Source organism: Trachemys scripta, chromosome 13 (assembly GCF_013100865.1).
Source record: "Trachemys scripta elegans isolate TJP31775 chromosome 13, CAS_Tse_1.0, whole genome shotgun sequence".
NCBI lineage: Eukaryota > Metazoa > Chordata > Testudines > Emydidae > Trachemys > Trachemys scripta.
Window position 1 is genome coordinate 34,616,484 of NC_048310.1, and position 24,278 is coordinate 34,640,761.

The 24,278-nt window shown below is 40.4% G+C and overlaps 1 protein-coding gene across 1 annotated transcript in view; it reads right to left on the minus strand.

The window, feature by feature from the left end:
* Positions 1-1,606: 1,606 nt before the first annotated feature.
* The window catches only part of SLC7A6 (solute carrier family 7 member 6), a 54,200-nt gene continuing 31,528 nt past the window's right edge, over positions 1,607-24,278 (minus strand). Inside the window, exons 6-10 of the mRNA XM_034788840.1 lie at positions 8,374-8,477; positions 7,149-7,245; positions 6,159-6,308; positions 4,938-5,121; positions 1,607-3,912 (exon numbers count right to left, since the gene is read on the minus strand). Of these exons, the coding sequence (XP_034644731.1) occupies positions 3,821-3,912; positions 4,938-5,121; positions 6,159-6,308; positions 7,149-7,245; positions 8,374-8,477 (627 nt within the window). The 3' untranslated portion in view covers positions 1,607-3,820. The remainder of the gene's footprint in view (positions 3,913-4,937; positions 5,122-6,158; positions 6,309-7,148; positions 7,246-8,373; positions 8,478-24,278) is intronic.

Consider the following 24,278-nt stretch of genomic DNA (forward strand, 5'->3'; position numbering starts at 1 on the left):
TTATTTAGTTAACATTATACTTACTTTCCTAAGCTATTGGACAGAACTATTTTGGGGCAACTGTTGTGGTAGCTGGTGCCTATATTGCAGTAGCCCTTTCCCTTCCCACCTGGGATAAGGGGATTTATGTAAAACTCATCACTGTCTCAGGGTTGTTATGGCCTTCTCATATCAGACATTCCCATTGCTGCAGCCTCCACCTTCTGGATTTTAATGGTAAAGTGCTAATAGGGCAGAATTAATTGTCAGTGCACTCAAAAATGGTACTTGAAATAGAGGAAGAAGCAAATACAGTTTTGTGGCTATTTCCCTTGCACTAGTAGCTAATAGGACAGCAGTGACTGTACTGATAGCAAAGCAACTTTTAGAGAGAAGGTGGGTGATCTTTTATTGGACTAACTGTTGGTGAGAGACAACCTTTTGAGCTTACACAGCTCTTCAGACCTGTGTAAACACAAGCTTTTCTCTCACCAAACAGAAGTTGGTCCCATAAAAGATACTACCTCACATGACCACCTTGTCTCTAATATCCTGGGACTGACATGGATACAACATTGCATACAAACCTACTTCTGTCAATATCAAACTGAAATACAGGTTTTTGTGGTGCACAACTCATGAAGATTGGCCACAAACATCAACTAGCATTCTCTGCTAAAGCTCTAGTGAAGTTACACTAAAGCAATGCCAGGGACTGAATCGGAGACACAAAATAGAGTTCAATAAATCACTCAAAGCAATTACAACTTGTGTAAGTGAAGTTAAGTTCTTTAAAATAAGAACTTTGAGTGATTTATTGAACTCTATTCTTGGTCCCGATTCAGTCCCTGGCATTCTACAATCAAGAGTAGTTAGGCAGCTAGTGGGGTAGCAATGGGTGCAGCATGCATGTCAGTGGTCTAGCAATGTTTGCAAAGCCAAATATATAGTGAGTGTCAGCTATGATTTTTGGGAGAGCTGGCTTGAGGATTAGCACTATAGTTACTTTTTAGGCCATGAAAATTTGAGAAATCAACCTCAGTTTGTGGAATTTGGAGGTCAGCATGATTTTTGGCCATTATCTAGAACTAGGAAAATAACTTATTGCCATTGTATATAAGACTTCTGAAAATGCAACTGTGGTCTAGGATAAAATAATATTAGTCTCAACTCTCATCTTACAAGTCTGCCTCAAAAAAATCATTTTCCTTTCCTACCTTTGAACACTGGCTGCTAATAATCCACTCTTACTCTTTTCCCCCCCCTCCTTGCATTTAAGTTCAGGAGAGCCTATGCCGTGGCTAATAGGACACTGATTAATTTAAAATCACTTAATGAAAATCATTGCATTTATCAGAATTTCTAGCTTACAGCACCAACTGTGAGGAGCACTTAATTCCCATCACTGGAAAGGACTTCAGCATAGTGGAATTTATGAGACTGTATTTTTTCATTTAAAGTTCAAGCCTATCCTAAGCCCTCAAAGAAACTATGCACAACCTTCTTAATAAAACCACAGTGTGTTGGAGAGACCTTGAACTGCCTATTATAATCCTTTAAACAAATCTCAAACTTTAAATGTATGGAATTTGTCATAATAGTACATTGGATTGTAATAAGCCACAACAAGATTTAAGTGTTAAATGCCACTTTTTATTAAATGGTCAGGAAAACAAGGAAAAGGTTTGAGGTTTAAATCAACTCCTGGACTGGACTTTGCTTCAATTTACTAGGAATAAGATGGTAAATTAAATGTACTGCTTTCTAAACCTAGCAAAAGCCTGCACGTTTACATAAAAAAATAAAACCACAATTGAGACAAGGTAGAAGTTATGGCACGCTTAAAATAAGTGCCAGAGAACTAAATACCTCTGTTTTAAAATATAGTTAGAGATTTTAGATTCCAAAAGAAAGAGCCTTTCAATTCAGCGTGCAATGGGATTTATTTTAAACCTCACTCTTCAGCTACAGAGAAATAAATTAGCATGGAATAGAAAGTAACTAAGATTGCAAGGTTCCAGTTTACCTAGTTTAAAAAAAAAATAGCCTAATGTTTTAAATAAGTTGAGATATAGATAGTATAAAAAATTTAACAAGATTGCAAAACAGGGTCATCCCACTGTGCCACAAAGAAGGCAGGATACACGACCCATTTTTGCAGCTGTATTTCATCTTAATTTAGCTATAGTTGCAACAAAATTGGCTTTTATAGTACACCTCTACCCCGATAAAACGCTGTCCTCGGAAGCCAAAAAAATCTTACTGTGTTATAGGTGAAGCCGCATTATATCGAACTTGCTTTGATCCTCCGGAGCGCGCAGCTCTGCCCACCCGAAGAGCTGCTTTACCGCACTATATCCGAATTCGTGTTATATTGGGTCGCGTTATATCAGGGTAGAGGTGTATTTGAATCTCTCAAGCACAGGCAAATAAGCAGACATGTATTTATATTGCACCACAGAACTATAGTTTGCTGTCCCGCTAATCATCTCAAATTTTGAACCTCTAAAAACAAATGATATCCAGGTGTTTCAGCTCTCAACTTAAGTGTTATATTTACAATATTGTCTAACATTGGTATGTAAAGTGACTAGGAGCAGACCCAGCAAGAAGGTGTGATTAGAAGAACCTCAGTATCTTGAAGATGATTTGATCTTTACTTCAGTAGTACAATTATTTCTAGTATTTATTACTAACTGTTGAGGTGAACTAATAGCACATCAGATCAAGAATGTATTTCCCCTTTCCCCACAATGTTTCTCACAGTTGAATGCTATGTACAAATAGATTTCTCTTCTGTGCCAGTCACTATTATACATCTAAATTTTCAAACTGAGATGACAGCCACGGTATTACATATTAGTTCTACTATAAAGTCTTTATAATATGTAAAAGTACTGCCTCCGGTGAACAGTATTGAAAATCAGAAACTAGAATTTCTGGTCTCTTTGCTGTAACAGTGCTTGTAAACTCATTTAAGAAACAATTAAATATGGAAACTAAAGTTTTTGCCTCTTAAGTATTTTACTTTTTGGGGTTCTATTTGAACCAGTTCGAAACAAATCAATCACCACCACAAAACAGGTAACAATCCATTGGTAAATGTTAACATTTTAATCAAGTCTAAGTTTTTTCTGTGAAAAGGCAATTTGGAGCATGTGAAAGGTGCAGAATAAAACAGCTTTGGAGATTGGAGTTCTCTCGCTGCAGACCCCACCACTTTTCACTGAAATGATAGTTTCTAGAGGAGAAAGGGTAGATCAATCTTTATATGCCGATTCAATCTGCTGCAACTGCCAATGATGAATGTTTGTTATGGATGCTTATCTACTGGGATAAGGGGCAGATTCCCAAGCAAGTCACTTCACATAGGCCACTGAGCATCCATCAGATACAAAAGGCTTTTGGTCACTTCTGACTTGGAGTAGTTTTAAATTGTTCTTAAAATGATTCAGTACTCTGCTACCTAGTTCTCCAAAGTACGTTTAATGTGATCACTCAGCTCTACTATTATAGAATCTGTTTCCCCTCTTACTACTTAAATCCCATTTCTACGAGATTTTCCATTGGCCTCAAACTATAATAAATAGTTCAGACTCTGTTTCCATGTCTGAAGTGACTGGTTAATGATTACCCATAATAATGTGAATTGACAGTACTTTAACTACAGACCATGGCAGGGAGTATGATGCACCCAAGCATCCCTCTTCAGTAATAGCTGGTATATCTGTTCCTGGATCCAATGGTTCTTCAGTTGCCCCATATTCCCTGTTGATCCTCTTCTGTTTCTGTTAGCAACTTTTGCTTGGTTCTCTGCTGTTTTTGGAACTGCTTTAAATTTTTAGATAGATTTGGTCTCTAATTTCTTATCTTCACTGTCCATCTCTGTCAAAACACTGTAACAAAGCACCTGGGTGGCTCGAGTGATAGCACCTGCATAGGAAATTGAAGATAAACCAAGTGAATATCCAAGTGAATATCAAGTATCATCAAGTTTCTTTTCAAGTATCATCAAAGCAGCAAATTATTTAAACAGAACTTTAAGCCAACTGGACTACATATAGATCAGTGAAAGTTAGTCTTGAAGTGTGTTCCGTTATATTTTCTTTAAAATATACACAAAGAGGATACATTTTCAACACAAGGTAAAGTTCCATTGTTGGTCGAGTCTGTTTTTTTTTTTTTTTTTTTTTTTTTTTTAAACAAACCAACAATATGTCTAAAAGATGCCCTAATGGTGACAGTTTTTTCTCCCAGGCACCCTGTAGGGTATACAATACACTGAAATTTGTTTTCCCTGCTCAAAGAGACTGATAAGGCTTACAAAGCAAAAGCTCCAAATAGTGCAATGTTGAAAGAAGGGCTTCTGTATACATTTAAGAAATTGATAAGGTTTGATAATTGATCCATGCACTGACTGATGAAGCCATGTAACCTATTTCATTTAACGGTGGATTTATGAACAACCCCTGTGGGAACTTTTACCAAACTGTAAAAAACAAAGCAGGAGGCTGCAACGAGAAGATTGAGTAATCCTTAACTGGACAATTCAACAAAGGGATACTGGCAGGCAAAGCTCCAGAGAACATTCCCCTCCTCTCCCCCCCCCAACTTTGCATAGCAAACACATTACATATTTTCAAGCAGCTGATCAAACTCCAACTAAAGTGAAGCAAGACAACATGTTTGCTTGAGTCCAGAAAGATTTAGTGATTTTAGAATTACAGCCAGCCTTGCTTTTGGATTTAGATTTTTCAATGTGATACAAATATAATGAGACTGATAGATGCTATAAAATATACACTAAAAGAAATGTAAAATACAGAAAAATAATGATTTTTTCCCCAATTACTGCCATTCAGCTCATATGTGATCACTCACACAAATTTAAAATTTATTGTAAATGTCTTCATTCAAGTCTAGCAAATAGTGAAATCTCCCAATCTACATGCGCTTACCTAAGATGTTGTTGATAAATGGAGGCCTTCTGGAAATGGGCAAGTAGACTCCAATGAAGTAGACTGGAATTCCAGATATAGCAATGCCAATTCCGATCAATGAATTAATGGTGTCACTATATAGAGGCACCACCACCAGAAATACTGAGCATACACAGAAAGCTATTGGGAAAAATAGGCTCAGCTGTAGAAAAGGAGAAAAAAAGATTAGGATATTCTTGGAATGTTTTTGTATATCAACAGTTACATGCATTCTGATAGGAATGCAATTTTCTGTAATTGTAACTTTTAAAACATAACATTTTTCCAAATCAAGTTTTTAATTCCCATACACACAACAGCACGGGGTGGACTTGTATTTGGCTAGTTAGAAACATGTTAAGTGGATATAAGGACAACACTCTATACAGCAGAACCACAGAACAGAAGCTAAGATTCACATGTGCAATAGTGTAAGATTATAACTATGCAATGTTGAAAGAAGCTTTTCACTGCAGCAGAGTGGCTTTTAGACAAATCCACTGCACTGAGACATTGCCCTTCAGGAGTCAAGAATGGCATGAAGAAGAACAGGAGTACTTGTGGCACCTTAGAGACTAACAAATTTATTAGAGCATAAGCTTTCGTGGACTACAGCCCACTTCTTCGGAAAAAGAATGGCATGGTTTGTTTAATGAAGTGCATCAAACTTTACCAGAGAAAGGTGCTAAAGGAATTACGAATTCAGACATACCATAACAGCTCCAAATATTGCCTTGGTAGCAAAGGTGCTACCAGCATGATTAATTTGCCCTCCCTAACTTTCACACAATAGTGCTGGGACTAAGGAGGAGAGGAAGAGAGAGAGAGAGCCATAATCCATTGACCTATAATCCAAAGAGCAAGAGTATCTCCTGTTTTCAACCACATGAACCATTTTTCAGATAGCAGAAGGATGGACTAGTGACTGAACTGAAAAAATGAAGAGGAATATCAGTCAGTCATTTTCACCTAGTAGTTGAGCCAGTCTGCTAGAGCAGGAATATTTACTGAGCACTTGACAGCAACGCATGGCATTTTACAAAAATTAAGACACGGCTTGTGCCCTGAAAGTTTACAATCTAACACTTCAGACATAACGCATATGGGTTCAAATTTCAGACAGTGCTGTAGGATGTACTGGGGTAGGGGAATGATCTTAAAAAAAACTAATTCTGCTTACATTAATTCATTAATTTGTACCTTGAGAGGCCTGGGTCGATCTGGTTCCTTCCAGCGGAGGTATAATTGCCCAGCTATTGATAGTCCCACAAAAAACCAGTAACTGAAACTGAAGTAGTTAATAAGCTGGAAGACATCTTCTACAGTCAGATAAATGAGGGCCATAGTACACTGTTGGGAAAGAACATGAGTACCATGAAGAACTATAAGTGATACATAGGTTTTTCAAGTTTTTTTTTGCTTTGTATATTAATGTCATCTTTCATGCCTGAGTGCTTTATATGATTATATTCTTACAAATCTCACCCTTACAGAAATGGGCTTTTTGGGGGGAAACAGTTATTTCTGATTATTCCTAGAGATGGGATTTTACTGAGATTTCCCAAGGTGGTGGGGACACAAGGATGATGTTTCTTGCAATTCACCAAAGACGGAAGTGAATAAAGTGCTGAATTTAGCGCCAAAGTCCAGCTACCTAGCTACTGTCAAAGATACTTACAGTGGCAAAATACATTAAGCAAGTTTACCAGAGCATAAAGGCGTTCATAAACAGCTAGATTTTTACCATACATAGTTCAATCATATCCTGACGACTAAATAGCCTGAATGTATTATCTATTTGATTTGCTAACAAGAAGTCAAAGAAAATTTAAGATGGATCTTAGACTAGCTTGAGTCTTCCTTGTGCACGAGAAATGGAAGTCTGCAAACAACTGCACCCAACAGCAACAAAGCCAAAGTATTCAGTCACTTTATTCCTGTTCCAGTTTTCTTTATATTTAGAGACTTTGTAGTTTGACTTACATTAAGAATTTTTAGGAATTATCAACCTAATGCAACTCTCCAGAGACTAATTAATTGTGAATTCATACACGTGAAAGATCATTTAATGTAATATACAATACAGACCTTCTGTCAATGAACTCCAACCCAAGTACAAAAAATCCATTTTGGATCTATTTCATATCCCAAACACTTTCAAACAGCTTAAAAGCAGCAGCAGCAACTTACATTGAAGAGTAGTGCTGGTACAGGTGTGAACCTCCCTATATGGATCATGGACAATAGATCAGGGAGATGACCTTCCCGGGATCCTACAAAAAATAGCCTGTAAAGGACACAACACGTAGTAAATCTTGAGCCAAGGAAAGAAAGACAGCTGTGTAAAAATATGTTATGAGAACAACCTCAAATAAACCTGCATGTATATTCAACTATTCTTGTACTGTATCTAGGTCTGTATAAGTAAATCTCTACATATTTAAAATAAAACAGTGCTAAAGGTAAACTTCTGTGATTACTGAAGTAGTTTTTCATTGTTATGAGACAGAAACCATCCACAATTACAGCTGTATACCGTTAGTTAAACATTTTGGTACAATTTTAAGTATTGACATCAAGTTAGTAATTTTCATGACGTAACAATGAGAAATGATTTATGTTAGATCCTGAAGAAGGTGACTGTACATAAGAATTTCTATAAATAATTCTAACAATATTCTAATTTTATCTATTGTATAATTTCAAAATAACATTTCTTTCCAGTATGGGGAGGTTAAATATGCATGTTAATGGACAAACAAGTATTATAAAAACTCTTTTGAAGCTTGTACTGGTCATGTCTGTAGTCAATGCATAGGAGAAAATTTCCATGACATCTCTGAAGCTTTAAAAAGACTGTCATACCAATTAAAACTTTTAAAGCTTCACACCCAAGGTCAGAAATTTAATACATTTTTAAGCTTTAAACATAGTATTTAAACAGGAAAACAAGAAAATTAAGTTATTAACTCCACAAGAAAACTGGAGAATAATCCAATTCTTGACCATGGGCATGAAACAATGTGGTTAATTACCTAGTATACAACATTTATTATACCTTACAATGTATTGTTCATATTGCTATGCAGTCACATTTTGCGAGCTGGGGGGGGAGAAATGGGACAGACCTGTGATATGGAATATACAACCTAAAGACTATTGAGGACAGTTATTTTATTGTGACATTCTTTAATGGCACGGACATTAAAAGTGTTAGTTTATCACACATAAAATAAATGAAGTTGGCTAAGAGTGCTTATGAACATCTTTTTTTATTATTATTATATGGAGATATACCTATCTCATAGAACTGGAAGGGACCCTGAAAGGTCATCAAGTCCAGTCCCCTGCTTTCAATAGCAGGACCAAGTACTGATTTTGCAAGATCTTAAAACAGAACCAAAATGTGTATTACCTAGATGATGCTAAAATTGATGCATTAAGTCCACCAAAACATGAAACAGCTACAGCAACAGGAACTGTCCAACTGAAAATGCCGAACACCTGGTCAGCAAATGTCTAATGAATGAAGACAAGGGAAAAAAATTAAAATTTTTGCAATGTCCGGACATAAATGGAACAGTAAAATTAAACCTGTTTAATAATATTTGTGTGAGAAAAAAACAGCATTTAACACATACATTAGTAATCTTCCACAGAGCTGTATAAATTGGCAGCCATTCCTTTCACCTATTTTAGTTATAGCATCCACACAAAATGAAGCTCAAGTCAGGCAATTTAGTTTGGGTTTACTGCTCAGTGAACCCAAGAAGTCTTTTCTTTAAGCAATTCACAAAGAATTATGCTCATAAATCTAAAACAGATTTCTAAGATGCTTTGGTTTCTCTTGTTTACCCACATCATATGCTGTGTGATACACCTTAATTATAAAAAGTCAGTATAACAGAGTCACTTCCAGAGCAACAAATAAATAGGTCTCCAAGGGGAAAAACATACAATCCAAGATCCAATTAGGGAGGTGGTATTTCAGAAGGCAAAGCACAACTGAGGGAACTTCTCCCCAAAACCCTCCATCACATGAGCATTTCTATAAAGTTATTGTTCTCGGAGCCAGTCTATAATCCTTCTTTTTCTTTTCCCTCCCCCTATCCTCAAACCAGCACATTCTGTCCCCGAGACAGCCCTTCCCCTTCTTTGAACCATTAGGGCTTTGGTCCTACAACACTGTAGCTGCAGAGCAGCTGGTATTCTGTTAGCCAGCGTCAACTTCCTCACTGCTGATGCTGCCAGACCACTTACATGCCATTGCAGAGATCGCCAGTACCAGTGACTCTAGAGCAAGGTGGCTAGGTGCACAGGATTTCTTAGTAGGTGAATGAGCAAAAGCCTCCAGAGGCCAGTGCTCTGGAAACTATCATGCAAATGTTTAATAGCAGAATTTGCTAGAGAGCACGTTGAATAACGTTCTGTTCACCATAATCTATTTCTCCCAGGTGAAGGAAATAGGCTAGAATCTCTTAGAATATCAGGTCTCAAAATATTTAAAAAAAAAAAAAAAAAAAAAAAATCAAGTGGTTTAATATATAATGAAAGACAATTGTTTAGATACAGTAGTTTCTCTCCCACCACCTGGGCCCTGTACCTTTAACTTTTCTCTTTTGGGGTATGTGCTAGGGGATGGAAGGGGAGCTATGCCCTCCCACCCACCCCCCCAAATATTCCCTTATCCTCGCAGAGTTGTGTTCATCTGGGAGGGAAGAAAGCTTCCATATTTGCAATGAAGGCTATCAATTAGGGCTGTTGATTCATCGCAGCTAACTCACGCGATTAACTCAAAAAAACTAATCACGATTTAAAAAATGAATCGCAATTTTAATCGCACTGTTAAACAATAGAATACCAATTGAAATGTATTATATTTTGGATGTTTTTCTACATTTTCATATATATTGTATTCTGTGTTGTAATTAAAATCAAAGCGTGTATTATTTTTGATTACAAATATTTGCACTGTAAAAATGATAAACAAAAGAAATAGTATTTTTCAATTCACTTTGTACAAGTACTGTAGTGCAATCTCTTTGTTGTGAAAGTGCAATTTACAAATTTAGATTTTTTTTGTTACATAACTGCACTCAAAAATAAAACAATATAAAACTTCAGAGCCTACAAGTTCACTCAGTCCTACTTCTTGTTCAGCCAGTCGCTAAGACAAACAAGTTTGTTTACATTTACAGGATATAGAACTGCCATCTTCTTATTTATCATGTCACCAAAAAGTGAGAACAGGCATTTACATGGCACGTTTGTAGCCGGCATTGCAAGGTATTTACGTGCCAGATATGCTAAACATTCATATGCCTCTTCATGCTATGGAATGTCCCATTCCAGAGGACATGCTTCCATGCTGATGACGCCTGTTAAAAAAATAATGCGTTAATTAAATTTGTGACTGAGCTCCCTGGGGGAGAATTGTATGTCCCCTGCTGTTTTACCCACTTTCTGCCATATATTTCATGTTATAGCAGTTTCATGTTTCACAAAATGCAAAGAAGGTACCAATATGAGATTTCTAAACATAGCTACAGTACTCGACCCAAGGTTTAAGGATCTGAAGTGCCTTCCAAAATCTGAGAGGGACGAGCTGTGGAGCATGCTTTCAGAAGTCTTAAAAGAGCAATAATCTGATGCGGAAACTACAGAATCCGAAACACCAAAAAAGAAAATCAACCTTCTGTTGGTGGCATCAGACTCAAGATAATGAAAATGAACATGCGTTGGTCCGCATTGCTTTGGATTGTTATCGAGCAGAACCCGTCATCAGCATGGACACATGTCCCCTGGAATGGTAGTTGAAGCATAAAGGGACATAAGAATCTTTAGCACATCTGGCACATAAATATCTTGTGACACTGGCTACAACAGTGCCGTGAGAACGCCTGTTCTCGCTTTCAGGTGACATTGTAAACAAGAAGCGGGCAGCATTATCTCCTGCAAATGTAAACAAACTTGTTTGAGCGATTGGCTGAACAAGAAGGACTGAGTGGACTTGTAGGCCCTAAAGTTTTACACTGTTTTGTTTCTGAGTGCAGTTTTTTTGTACATAAATCTACATCTGTAAATTCAACTTTCATGATAAAGAGATTGCACTACAGTACTTCTATTAGGTGAACTGAAACAATTTCTTTTGTTTTTTTACAGTGCAAATACTTGTAATCAAAAATAAATATAAAGTGAGTACTGTATACTTTGTATTCTGTGTTGTAACTGAAATCAATATATTTGAAAATGTAGTTAACATCCAAATATATTTAAATAAATGGTTTTTTATTATTTTTTAACAATGCAATTAATCGCAATAAATTTTTTTAATCGCTTGACAGTCCTACTATCAATGATTTCTTTGCTGAATTTTATCAATTGGCATGTTACTTCTATTATACCATTTTCTGGAGCAAACTAGTAGTGATGGCAGCAGCTGCTTAGTGTCTTGCATTAAATCAATCAATTGCTGCACTAAATCATTCTACATCATTTACAGGCTACGAATTGCACACTTTTTTTATATCTATAAAGGAAGAAACAGCTAGTTAGTATCCAAGTGACATTCGCAGCACACTAGTTGCAGGAGATATCAAGCTTCTTTGTTGTCCATACAGTAGGTATTTTATATTTCTGTATTTGCATAGTACATATGTAGGTGTACATGGTCATCTAAATATTTCCAGTAATTCCTCCCCTAATTCTTTCTTAGCTTTCTTCTTCTTCAGCCTCAAGAGCAAGATACCAAATGGCAAGAGCTGCAAAAATTAGTCCCTGCTTTCTGCGTGTTCTGTCTTTTCAGTCATAAATATTCATTTTCAGGCCAACAGTGAACCACCAGCTGTTAGTATTTTGACCCCCACAATACACCCTTTTCAGATGGCTTTTCACTCATGCAACTATGGACTAAGCAGGTCACTCAAAATGGGTAAATATTCAATACTGCACTTTGTTCATAGTGTACAAAGACATCTGGAGTTAAAGGTGGCCTGAAATATTTTTAATTGGCTTCTCCTCAACCACCACCTAAAGTAACACAGAATGCTTTGTTTCCTATCTTCCTCAGATGGCTCTAGACGCAAGTGATATCACACCATGGCCAAGGTATGTGCAGTTTAAAGAAATGTCACGAGGCCCAAGTTGGGCAAAATCTGAACTAGAGTTTCAGGTTTATTTTTCTTGTGAAAGGAAAGAAAAAACCCTAAAGTTTTCATGTGACTTAAATCCTTCAGCTACCAAAAATAGATAGTTTTATAAACACAAAACAAAGCTTGCCTATCCTCAAGTACCCTGTCCAAACTTCTAGACAGCAAAGTGCTTTCTCCAGCATTTAAGTAGTCCAGCTAGTTTAAGGATTTGAACTTAATTCTGCTTACAGCATGTGATGACCTGCAGTATAAACCAGAATGTATTCCATCTCTATGTAACTCTCAGCAAATGTAATTGAGCATCAGCACAGGGGAATGAATTTCTTGATGTGATGTGCCAATGCAAAAATGTATTCATGCTTACAGAAATCTGCACCAACAGGTTAAAAGCTACTCAGGGCTTTACTACATGGTGGTGTAATACATTCTGTGGAGGTGTGATTTCTAAAATGCACTAACATGCTGGACTTGAATTGATCCATGCAGACTTTGCTGGTAGTAGTATTACATTAAAACACATTAGGAGACCTTTAGTGTATACCAGAAAGGTCTTAATACACAGCAACTTAGCGTGCTTTAAAAATCAGACCCCCTTACAGCACGTTATCCCACTGTGTAGACAAGCCCTTAGTCAACTGTGTAGGTAAACTGAAAGTTGCCTTTCCTTCTTAAGTCTCCAGAAAAATTGTACACAGTGGCATAATTCCCTCATTATTAAGCAACTACAGAGGAAAAAGTGAATGCAAAAAAAAAGACGACATTTGCTTCTTTAAATGGTCAGATTAAATATAAACTATTTAAAGAAAAAAATTTTAACTTGACACCTCTTGCTCCTTCATATTACCCCACTTGTTAAAAAGTTCACCAAGATTATTCTTTGTAAAGAGCCCTCAGTTCAAAATACAGAAATCCAGGCTTTATACTATACTGTTTGTGTCTATATTGCTTTGATTTTTAATGGGGCCCTTTTTTGCATTTTCATCGTTTTATTTTTACTTTTTCCAAATAAATCCTAATTAAGGTTTCCTTTGTCAGCAAAAGATGGCTAACATGAACAGATTTAATTCACCAGAAGGGGCAAATAGTAAAGTCAGGACAAAAGCCAATCAATAAAACTTGTAGGAAATGTGTAAGAAAACTTAGATAATGTATGAAGGAGAACTTCAGAGTTCTCTCACTGCTTCCATGAGGGTGGAGAGAGAGACAGAGGATTCTGGCCTCAAAAAGGGAAAAAACAGCCTTCCAAATGTGAGCAATGAAAACTGACCATTGCAAGGACTCAGCATATAGACTTCGTATTGCCCAGCCTCTGGCTCTCCCTGTCGACAAGGTTCCCTCTGTGTGGGAAGTACAAGTGCAAAGCTGAAACTAATGTCGCTAAAGGCAACATTAATAGGACTACAAAAACAACAAGGAGTCTGGTGGCACCTTAAAGACTAACAGATTTATTTGGGCATAAGCTTTTGTGGGTAAAAACCTCACTTCTTCAGATGCATAGAGTGAAAGTTACAGATGCAGGCATTATATACTGACACATGGAGAGCAGGGAATTACTTCGCAAGTGGAGAACCAGTGTTGATAGGGCCAATTCAATCAGGGTGGATGTAGTCCACTCCCAATAATAGATGAGGAGGTGTCAATACCAGGAGAGGAAAAGCTGCTTCTGTAATGAGCCAGCCACTCCCAATCTGATTGAATTGGCCCTGTCAACACTGGTTCTCCACTTGCGAAGTAACTCCCTGCTCTCCATGTGTCAGTATATAATGCCTGCATCTGTAACTTTCACTCTATGCATCTGAAGAAGTGAGGTTTTTACCCACGAAAGCTTATGCCCAAATACATCTTAGTCTTTAAGGCGCACCAGACTCCTTGTTGTTTTTGTAGATACAGACTAACATGGCTACCCCCTGATAATTAATAGGACTGCAGCTATCTGCTGTCTCAGATTGGAGCTTTTTGCAAAGAGTGGTTTGTCCTCTTGCTGTCATCCAGAGACCCTAAGGCCCAGAGCTGTCTGCAGAGGTCACTCTTGCATAGGAACATGCAACATTAGCTTTATATCTCCCCACCTAGTTCATTTGGAATTTTCTGCCTTAAATTATTTGCTCCTTTCCTTCTTCGCCTCACAGAATGAACATACAGTATGTAGACAAGAAATCCTCCATACTGAAACAGATCATGGCCCTGTAAAAAAGTAGTAGCATACAGGATGTCCACAAAGACTATACCCTTCAAAAGAAGAGAACTGCCTTTCTCTAAAGCCAGAAGTATGATGCCATATGCAAAGAAAGCAAAACTATTTTGGAATTTACATAATCCAGCCTCACAGAAGCTGTCATGAAAGTCTGCCAACTCAGGAGGGTAAGTCTACTTATCTGTACTTTACAATGATTGATCAAAATAATTGTTAATGTTTCCTTATCCAATAGACTACCTATTGCTTGTCCATCAAAAAAGTCCTCGAGGAAAGGAGAATTATGCAAAGCTGATTATAGTCCATTATATCAGATCATAAAAATGAGCGGGAGGAAACAGAAGAGGATAAATAAAGGAACTGAATAGTGCAAAAAGCTGACTGCAAAAACTGGAGGCTATCAAGTATAACAATAGCTTGATACCATAGGAATAACATTCTCCAGACTGGACTGCCCAATTCAAATTGACTGGTGATTCCAGTGGGTATCTTTCTTGGTCTGCAAACATCCTACACATGGAGTATTGTAAACTTATAGATGCCTCTTTTGTATCATCAGATCCATATGCCTACTGGAATTAAGGCAAAGGCAGCTCAGAGAAATCAGGTCTCCCAAGGAAGAACGTGATGGCTGATGATCCAATAATGAAGTAATTTTGAAAGATTCTTCAGAACAAATAAGCTGTGTCAAGAGATGAAAATTCCTACACACAACTGTTGCAATAGAAGAATAAGAAATCTGGTCTCCAAAGTTGGGCAATCCAAAGACCAAATTGAAATTAAGAGATTCCAAAATTTAAATCTGATGAAGGACATGATAAAAAAACCTACACACCACTGCACAACTAACTCTGGAACTCTCGTCCACAAGATGTCACGGAGGCAAAAAGCTTCCAAGTAGAATAGAGAGACATGATGGGTGAGGTAATATCTTTTATTGGATCTTCTGTTGGAGAGAGAAAGAGACAAGCTTTCAAGCTTACAAAGAGCTCTTCAGTTCTTGGAAAACTTACTCAGTGTCACAGCTAAATACAAGATGGAACAGATTGTTTAGCATAAGTAGTTAACACATATTTCAAGGGACCATTCAAGATGAAGTGGCCTGTTAATATAGGTGATTTGACATTTATATGGATGATTAACAGCTAGAGTTACATTAGCCAGAGTTACAGAGATAGATGATAAATTTATAAATGATGTAAATTCATACGTTAGGATGTAAGTTAACCAACTGCAGTTAGGAAGAAATCCCCTTTCCCTCCCACCAAATAGGTAGGTTGTCTGACCATTATGGATTTTCCATCTTCTACTGAAGCATCTAGTACTGGCCAGTATAGGAGACAGCATACTGAATTAGGTGGACCATTGGTTCTATCTGGTAAGTCAAATTCTATTCTTGTAAGAAGGAATTAACAATGTTTCATACAGCTGAACGGACAGAAATCACATTTATCGTGTGACAGGTTTTACATACTCAAGTCTAGAAAAAACTCAGGCCAAGGTAATATAGTATCACTGTGCCAGATAAAATAGATTCAACGTATACTAGATAAGGTTTTGAGGCTCATAAAATGAAACAGTACAATGAATAATCTGGCTCATAAAACCAGGCAGTCAATTATTTTCTGTAAAACCTCACTTGCTCAGTCTTGGAAAGAAGTAAAGAGTATTCTGGTGAAGATGCTACTCTTCAATATATTACCCCCCCTAAGAGACGCTTTATAGCACTGTATTCAAGGGTGGGGAAAGTTAGGATGCTCTTAGACGGGAGAAACTGAGAGGTCTGGTGTTCACTTTAAGTGGGAGGGAACCGTTGTGTCATAATTTAAGAACTCTTAAGAAGTTCAGTTTGCTCTGCATATCTTCCACAAGATATTTCAGCCAACTTAAGTTCTTCAAGGTTCTCAGTCACCTGAACTTTCTGGTTAAATTTTTATTTCCAGTGGTGCAAATTCAACAGACAAAGCATAGATGAAGAGCACCTATCAAATGTGTTTTCTGATTCCATAGTTGCAGTGGATAAGTCTGCCTGGTTTCTTTGTTACTTCCTAGACAAAATGCACTTTTTAGTTCATAAATTCATGTTTATAAAATCATCTTTCACTTCCACAGGAAGACTCAATTTCTTACAACTTTTGTCGTAAAATAACTATTCTGTAAACCAGCCAATATCATCTTCAAGGTTGTGCTATATTTTCCTTTGACAAATGATAAAAGAATCCCTACACAGTTACTCATGGCAGTAAAATTTTATGGAGGTGCAACAAAACCGGCCACATGAAAAAAACATTATATTTGTATTGTACAGGAGTTTGGGGGGGGGGGCAGAGAAATACTAGAACAGGGATCAAAAACAACAACATCAAGTGCAATGGCATGAGAAAAAGGATTAGAGACTGTTTTCCATTATAGGCATGATTACTTGTATGACAACGTATCCTCGATTAGTAAATGAGTCATGGAGCTCTCATCTGAGAGCTGACCAACTCCATTTTACCTACCACTGCTTCTGGTGAATGTTCAAGTTCATTTTTACAGACATGTGAAGCAGTAGTGACAAGGGAAAGAATGGAGCATTTGACGGAATATGCAGAGGGTGACAGAAGGGCCTACCTGGAGACAGCTATTACAGAAGCATTTAGTCCGCCATAACAGGAGAAAGCCAACATTATGGGGATGGTCCATTGCATAAATCTCAGGGTTTCTTCTGAGAAAGTCTGAAGAGCAAGAAGCATTAAGATTAAATCATCATCCTCATTATGATCTGACAAGTCCTGAACTAGATCTGTTTCTATAGCCAGAAAACAGTATAAGAAATAAATGGATTATAAATCACTTCCGTTATGGACAATGCCTCCCTCCCAACTATCATACTATATATAGACACACCCGTATTTGTTCCCCTCACTAGCAACCTTAATTCTGAACTTTGTTTTAAGACCACATTAATGAAAGTACAGAAGCCAGGAGCTTCCAGCTGTGCGTTTTACAGCTGAATTGCTAGCATTTTTTTCTGACTGAAGTGTTATGACAAATTAATCCCAGAAGAATGATCACAAAATTAAACACTCAAAAAATCTACTTTGTTAAACAACACAAAAGCCCAATTTACTAAATTTATTTTTCCTGCAGCGAGAAAGTTAGTTTGGCTTCTTGACTTTAACAGCTGGACTCAACATCTGAACAAGATTTGCAAGACTACTACTTTGCCCCCTGAAATGCTGAAATAATAGTTCTGTACAAACAGTTCTATTTAAAGAAGTCTGACTGGAAGCAGAGAAAACTCCCTCAATAAAACGTTGCCACAAAACAAAATTCACAGGGTACTTCCTTGTTTTAGGATCTGTCCCATGTTCAGTAAGCGAGGGTTGCAGGAAGATAAGAGAGTCCTACATTTATTTTAAGAATGTCAACACAAGGACTTTGTCTTCACAACATTCAGTTTGCATTGTAACAAGATGACAAAGATCATCAGACATTGACAGTGCAACGAATCATGATGCAACACTAACAGTTCCAAAACACCACTGTCCTAAAATGATAATTGGAAATAGAGGTCAGCCTTTCCTGAATTCAGAACTCATGCGAAACAAAAGACCAAAGATGATATTCAGTTTGTGTAGCTCATGTCAGGTTTGTCTCACACATGAGTGAGCTCTTCCAGGTTCCATTTATACAGGTTCTTATATTGCTCTCAGCACTGTTGTATCTGAGCACATTTCAGTAATACATTAAGTAACTAACATCTCCCCTGTGGGTTTGTTCTTGCTCATTCTCTCCCCAGAGAGAGAAAAGTGGGTGCAGTGTAGCATTTTGTTTTGGATTCCCCCTGACAGCCTAGGTCTGTGCACTGTAGGGCAAAGGCAGGGAATAGAAAAATCTGGCGTGAGAACGTAGAACAGTTTTCCCCCTTTTAGCTTCCCGACCTTTGAGAATTGTTTCCTAAAGGAAATAAGGAAACTGACTCATGGTAACCTCATCTGCAAGTAGGAAAACTGCACGTGCAAAAGACCCAAACAAAACAAAATTGCTGAGTGCGTAAAATTCTGTGCCACTCACAGAAAGCTTGTTTGTCTAAAGAAAAACTCTGGATGAGGTTTGTTCAATTTGATCAAATAAATTCAAGTGACCTGCGCTAAAGTAGTGACTACATCAACTGGAAATGTAATGGGTACTCTAATTTCTGGTGGTGCAATAGAAAGCAGTTTGTCAGGTTGTGCTATGTTTTTGAAGTGTCTTTCCACTCTGCTTTCAGTGATAATCCTGCTGGCTGGTCCCCACTGCAATCCACATTGCTCCCCTTAAATCATTTGAGATGGAAAATAACTCCTCCCTTTTCCCAGGGACAGAAGGTGCTGCTGCAGTGCAAGGTACAGGGTGGAATCTTTTCTTCATCTTTCAACCACTCAATTAGATCTTAAATAACCGAAATCATGCATGGCATATAGTCCACTGCATGGATATACCCCAGCCTCTTTGGCCGGATCTACACTAAAAAAATTGCATACCCACTTTCCAACAGTGCAGCTACTCAGATCAGAAATTCATGACAATGGTGAAAATGTTTGTGCTTAATCTGCACTAGAGTTTACACTGCTCCTAACCCTAGTGTAGGAGCTGCAACAAGGCTGGAAATGGGTACAAATTCTGCTGAATAGGCAAAGACAAAATGTGTTCCTTTAAAATTACACTAACATGCCAATCCTTCTCCCCAGATCTGACTCAACCCCTTGATCTCAGACCTCCTGTTCGGTGTGTCTACACTCACACACTTTGTAGCTATAAAGCACCACAAGTGCAGCTTCAGTAGAAGCTGTAACAGACAGGGACTAGGTTTGAGGAATGTGGTAAAGATGCCTGAGTCCCATCTATACTATAGTTTCCATGACTGTTTACGCTGGTGAAGCTGCACAGGCAGTGAATTACCTCTCAAAAGTTTGCAAGTATAAATACAGTCTTCAAGGGCTAAAGTAACAGCAATATTTCTATTTACACAGCCCCAAAGGTGTGCTAGTGATTTCAGTGCTGAACATGAGAAGAGATGAGGGACCTACCAATTAACAAGTAAGAACCGGTAAAAAGATCCATAATTCAAATTGAGTGAACTCTTTCAATATGCCTATATCCAACAATCAATGTTGCATATCAAAGAAATTCCAATCAGGTTTTAAGTCAGAAAAGTACAAGATTCATAAGCAGATAAGCAACCCTTTTAAAAATACTCTTAGCAAAATAGTTTTTGTTCTCCAAATGTATTACTTCCATATATTCCACTGAGAGATCATGTGCTCTGCACTGTGCGACAGGAACTCATTTCAGAGAATCTCACCACTGGGAAGGCATGTGCATGTGCCTCTGTTCATGGATTTTAGAACCAACACTGTAAGTCCCCAACTGTCCCTCAGTTCTTCTCTAACTTCAGGCATATACTTTAACTCTCCAAAGTAGAGGAGAGAAAGGAGAATCATCTGAATCTGCAGAGGCAATACATTTGGAGAACAACTTGAGTCAGTAAGCAACCTCTTCTTCATGACACTGTTTCTGCAGATACTCACAATTAGGCCTGGTCTACACTAGGCGTTTATGTCGAAGTTAGCGCCGTTACATCGAATTAACCCTGCACCCGTCCACACCGCGAAGGTATTTAGTTCGACATAGAGGTCTCTTTAATTCGACTTCTGTACTCCTCCCCGACGAGGGGAGTAGCGCTAAATTCGACATGGCCATGTCGAATTAGGCTAGGTGTGGATGGAAATCGACGTTAATAGCTCCGGGAGCTATCCCACAGTGCACCACTCTGTTGACGCTCTGGACAGCAGTACGAGCTCGGATGCTCTGACCAGCCACACAGGAAAAGCCCCGGGAAAATTTGAATTTGAATTCCTTTTCCTGTCTGGCCAGTTTGAATCTCATTTCCTGTCTGGACATCGTGGCGAGCTCAGCAGCACTGGCAACGATGCAGAGCTCTCCAGCACTGATGGCAGTGCAAGCTCAGAATAGAAAGAGGGCCCCAGCATGGACTGATCGGGAAGTCTTGGATCTCATCGCTGTGTGGGGCGATGAGTCCGTGCTTTCCGAGCTGCGATCCAAAAGACGGAATGCAAAGATCTATGAGAAGATCTCTAAAGACATGGCAGAGAGAGGATACAGCCGGGATGTAACGCAGTGCCGCGTGAAAATCAAGGAGCTGAGGCAAGGCTACCAGAAGACCAAAGAGGCAAACGGACGCTCCGGATCCCATCCCCAGACATCCCGTTTCTACGAGGCACTGCATTCCATCCTCGGTGCGGCCGCCACCACTACCCCACCACTGACTGTGGACTCTGAGGATGGGATAGTGTCCACGGCCGGATCCTCGGACATGTTAGCGGACGGGGAAGATGAGGAAGGAGATGAGGAGGACGAGGCAGTCGACAGCGCTCACAACGCTGATTTCCCCGACAGCCAGGATCTCTTCATCACCCTTACAGAGATCCCCTACCAACCCTCCCCAGCCGTTACCCCGGACACAGAATCTGGTGAAGGATCATCCAGTAAGTGTTGTAAACATCTAAACATTTATTTGTAACAGAACATGATTATTAACAATGTAAAAAATGGGTTTCTCATGATTACTTTGAATAACTTAACGGTTCAGTCATGGGCAGTGCAAGTATTTCAAAAAAATCTAGCAATGTCCGGTTTTGCATGATTGTCCTGCCCAAGCCGCTCTACTGTGTAGTCCCTGCTACTGCAGCTACAGTAAGATGCGGTCTATATGTCCGGGGATGGAGCAGAAATCCTCCTGGGACATCTCAAGGAAGCTCTCCTGCAGGTAATTTGAAATCCGCTGCATTAGGTTCTTGGGGAGAGCGGCCTTATTGGGTCCTCCGTAGTAGGACACGTTGCCGCGCCACGAGACTAGCAAGTACTCCGGAATCATTGCTTGGCACAGCATGGCGGCATACGGCCCTGGTCTTTGGAGGCTTTCCCGGAGCATTCTCTGTCTGTCGCTCTCAGAGATCCTCATGAGGGTGATGTCGCTCATGAAGACCTGCTTTGAATGAGGTAGGGGAATGTTATTAGTGTTGGCTGGTTTGCAGCCACGCGGTGGAGGCGGGAAAGGGTCAGCCGAAAGGGATCGTTCCCGGGGACAGCCGCGAGGGTGTGGGACAGGAGCAAACTTCCTGCTTGCCGGATTGCTGGCAGCAGGGACCGACATTGATTTCAATGTGAAATGAGGCCATTGCTAATATTAAAGTTTTAAGCTGCCACGAATCTACGGCTTACCATGTCTGCCTGCAACAGAAATTCCGTTGTCCTGACAGGGTTCTCAAAAGTGCTCTGCAAAACCACAGACAGTGAATGCGAAGGCCGAGAATTCGACCTTGTGCTGAGTGCGCATGTGATAGGTGCTGTGCATGGTCCTGTTCACAGAGAAAGACTATGTTCTTTGTTCACAACTACATTTATGTTTCTGAGGAATTCACTCCCTTTTTCCCATTCCCACAGCCCCATCTGCGACTGTCTCACAACCTAGCCTGTCATCACACTCCCAGAGGCTAGGGAGGATTAGGCATAAGAAGAAGAGGACACGGGAGGACATGTTCTCCGAGCTTATAGCCTGCTCCAGAGCACAGGCAGCACAGCAGACCCAGTGGCGGGAGAACTTGTCCCAAATGCACCAAGCCAACATGGATCGGGAGGAGAGGTGGCGTCAGGAAGACCAGCAGGCGACTCAAACCCTGCTTGGACTACTGAGGGAGCAAACGGACACGCTCCGGCGCCTTGTGGATGTTCTGCAGGAACGGAGGCAGGAGGACAGAGCCCCGCTGCAGTCCATCTCTAACCGCCCTCCCCCGCCACCAAGTCCCATACTCCCTTCACCCAAAGTGCACAGAAGGAGAGGCGGCAGAGTCCCTGCTAACTCTCACTGCACCCCTGCAGAGAGCTCGAGCAGCAGAAGGCTCTCAGTCCCCAAAGTTTGACAAGTTCTTTCCTTCCCGCCTGACACAAGCCCCCGTCCAAGTTTCACTTCCCAGTCCCCTGTGTAGTTGTTAATAAAAAATATGTTTCTGTTAACTACTGTTTCCATCATGTTCTTTTGGAGGAGGGGGGGAAAGGGGGTTGGTAATTGGACAGGACAGTCACCTTTGGCAGGGTACATAGTCGGGGGCAGGCACAGCAGCAGGGCACATACATAGTGCAGTGATGCAGTGACTACTTACCCTGGTTAGTCTGGGAGGTTCTTTTCATGTTATGTGGTGGGAGGTGGGTTGCTCTGTGACTTTGTGGCACGGGAGGGCAGTTAGAGATCTGAAGCGGCGGTCCTTAGGCAGGATCACAGAGCCACACAGCAGGGGATCTGTAAGCGTCCCCCCCCGCCACAAAGTCACATAGTACCCCCATACACACAGTCCCTATCAGGAGGGGTGACAGGCTCCGTTGAAAGAACCATCCCACCGCACCGGAGCCTGTCAGTCCTTCAGTTTAGAAGCTGCATTCGCGCGACTACACTACACCCGCTCCGCACCACAGTCTGCGTCCCAGTTTTAAAAAATTCCCGCGAAAACAGTATTACAGAAAACGGTGTGCTTTAACAAAGTAGAACTATTTTTATTTTGAAACGTGTGTTGGAAGTGGGGTGAAGGCTTCTCTGTACACAAAATTAGAAAGTCACAGGTTACCCTGCTCACTCAGGAACTTTGCTTTCAAAGCCTCCCGGATGCACAGCGCTTCCCGCTGGTCTCTTCTAATCGCCCGGCTGTCTGGCTGTGAGTAATCAGCAGCCAGGCTAATTTCCTCAACCTCCCACCCCGCCATAAAGGTCTCCCCCTTGCTCTCACAGAGATTGTGGAGCACACAGCAAGCTGCTATAACAATGGGGATATTGGTTTCGCTGAGATCACAGCGAGTCATCAAGCTTCTCCATCTCCCCTTGAGACGTCCAAAAGCACACTCCACCACCATTCTGCACTTGCTCAGCCGGTAGTTGAAGAGTTCTTTTTCAGTGTCCAGGGCACCTGTATAGGGCTTCATGAGCCAGGGCATTAGCGGGTAGGCTGGGTCCCCGAGGATGACTATAGGCATCTGCACATCCCCAACAGTTATTTTGTGGTCCGGGAAGTAAATACCTTGCTGCAGCCGTCTAAACAGACCAGAGTTCCTGAAAACACGAGCGTCATGAACCTTGCCCGGCCATCCCACGTAGATGTTGGTAAAACGTCCCCTGTGGTCCACCAGTGCTTGCAGCACCATGGAAAAGTAGCCCTTTCTGTTAATGTACTGGCTGGCCTGGTGGTCCGGTGCCAGGATAGGGATGTGAGTTCCATCTATGGCCCCACCGCAGTTTGGGAATCCCATCGCTGCGAAGCCATCTATGATCGCCTCCACGTTTCCCAGGGTCACTACCTTTGGCAGCAGTACATCAACGATTGCCTTGGCTACTTGCATCACAACAACCCCCACGGTAGATTTGCCCACCCCAAACTGGCTCGCGACTGACCGGTAGCTGTCAGGCGTTGCAAGCTTCCAGAGGGCTATGGCCACTCGCTTATGGACAGTCAGGGCTGGTCGCATCCGGGTGTCATTGCGCTTCAGGGCAGGGGACAGCAACTCACAAAGTTCAAGGAAAGTTCCCTTCCGCATGCGGAAGTTTCGCAGCCACTGTGATTCATCCCAGACCTGCAGCACTATGCGGTCCCACCACTCAGTGCTTGTTTCCCGTGCCCAGAATCGCCGTTCCACGGCATCAACATGACCCATTGCCACCGTGATGTCCTCGGCGCTGGGTCCCCTGCTTTCTGAGAGGTCTGTGCTACTCTCACACTTCAGGCCATCACCGCGTTGACGTAGCCTCCTCGCCTGACTTTTCTGCATCTGCCTCAGGGCAACCTGTATGATAAGCTGCGAGGCGTTGAGAGCGGCCACAACTGCAGCGATGGTTGCAGCGGGCTCCATGCTCACAGTGCTGTGGCGTCCGTGCTGTCAATGACT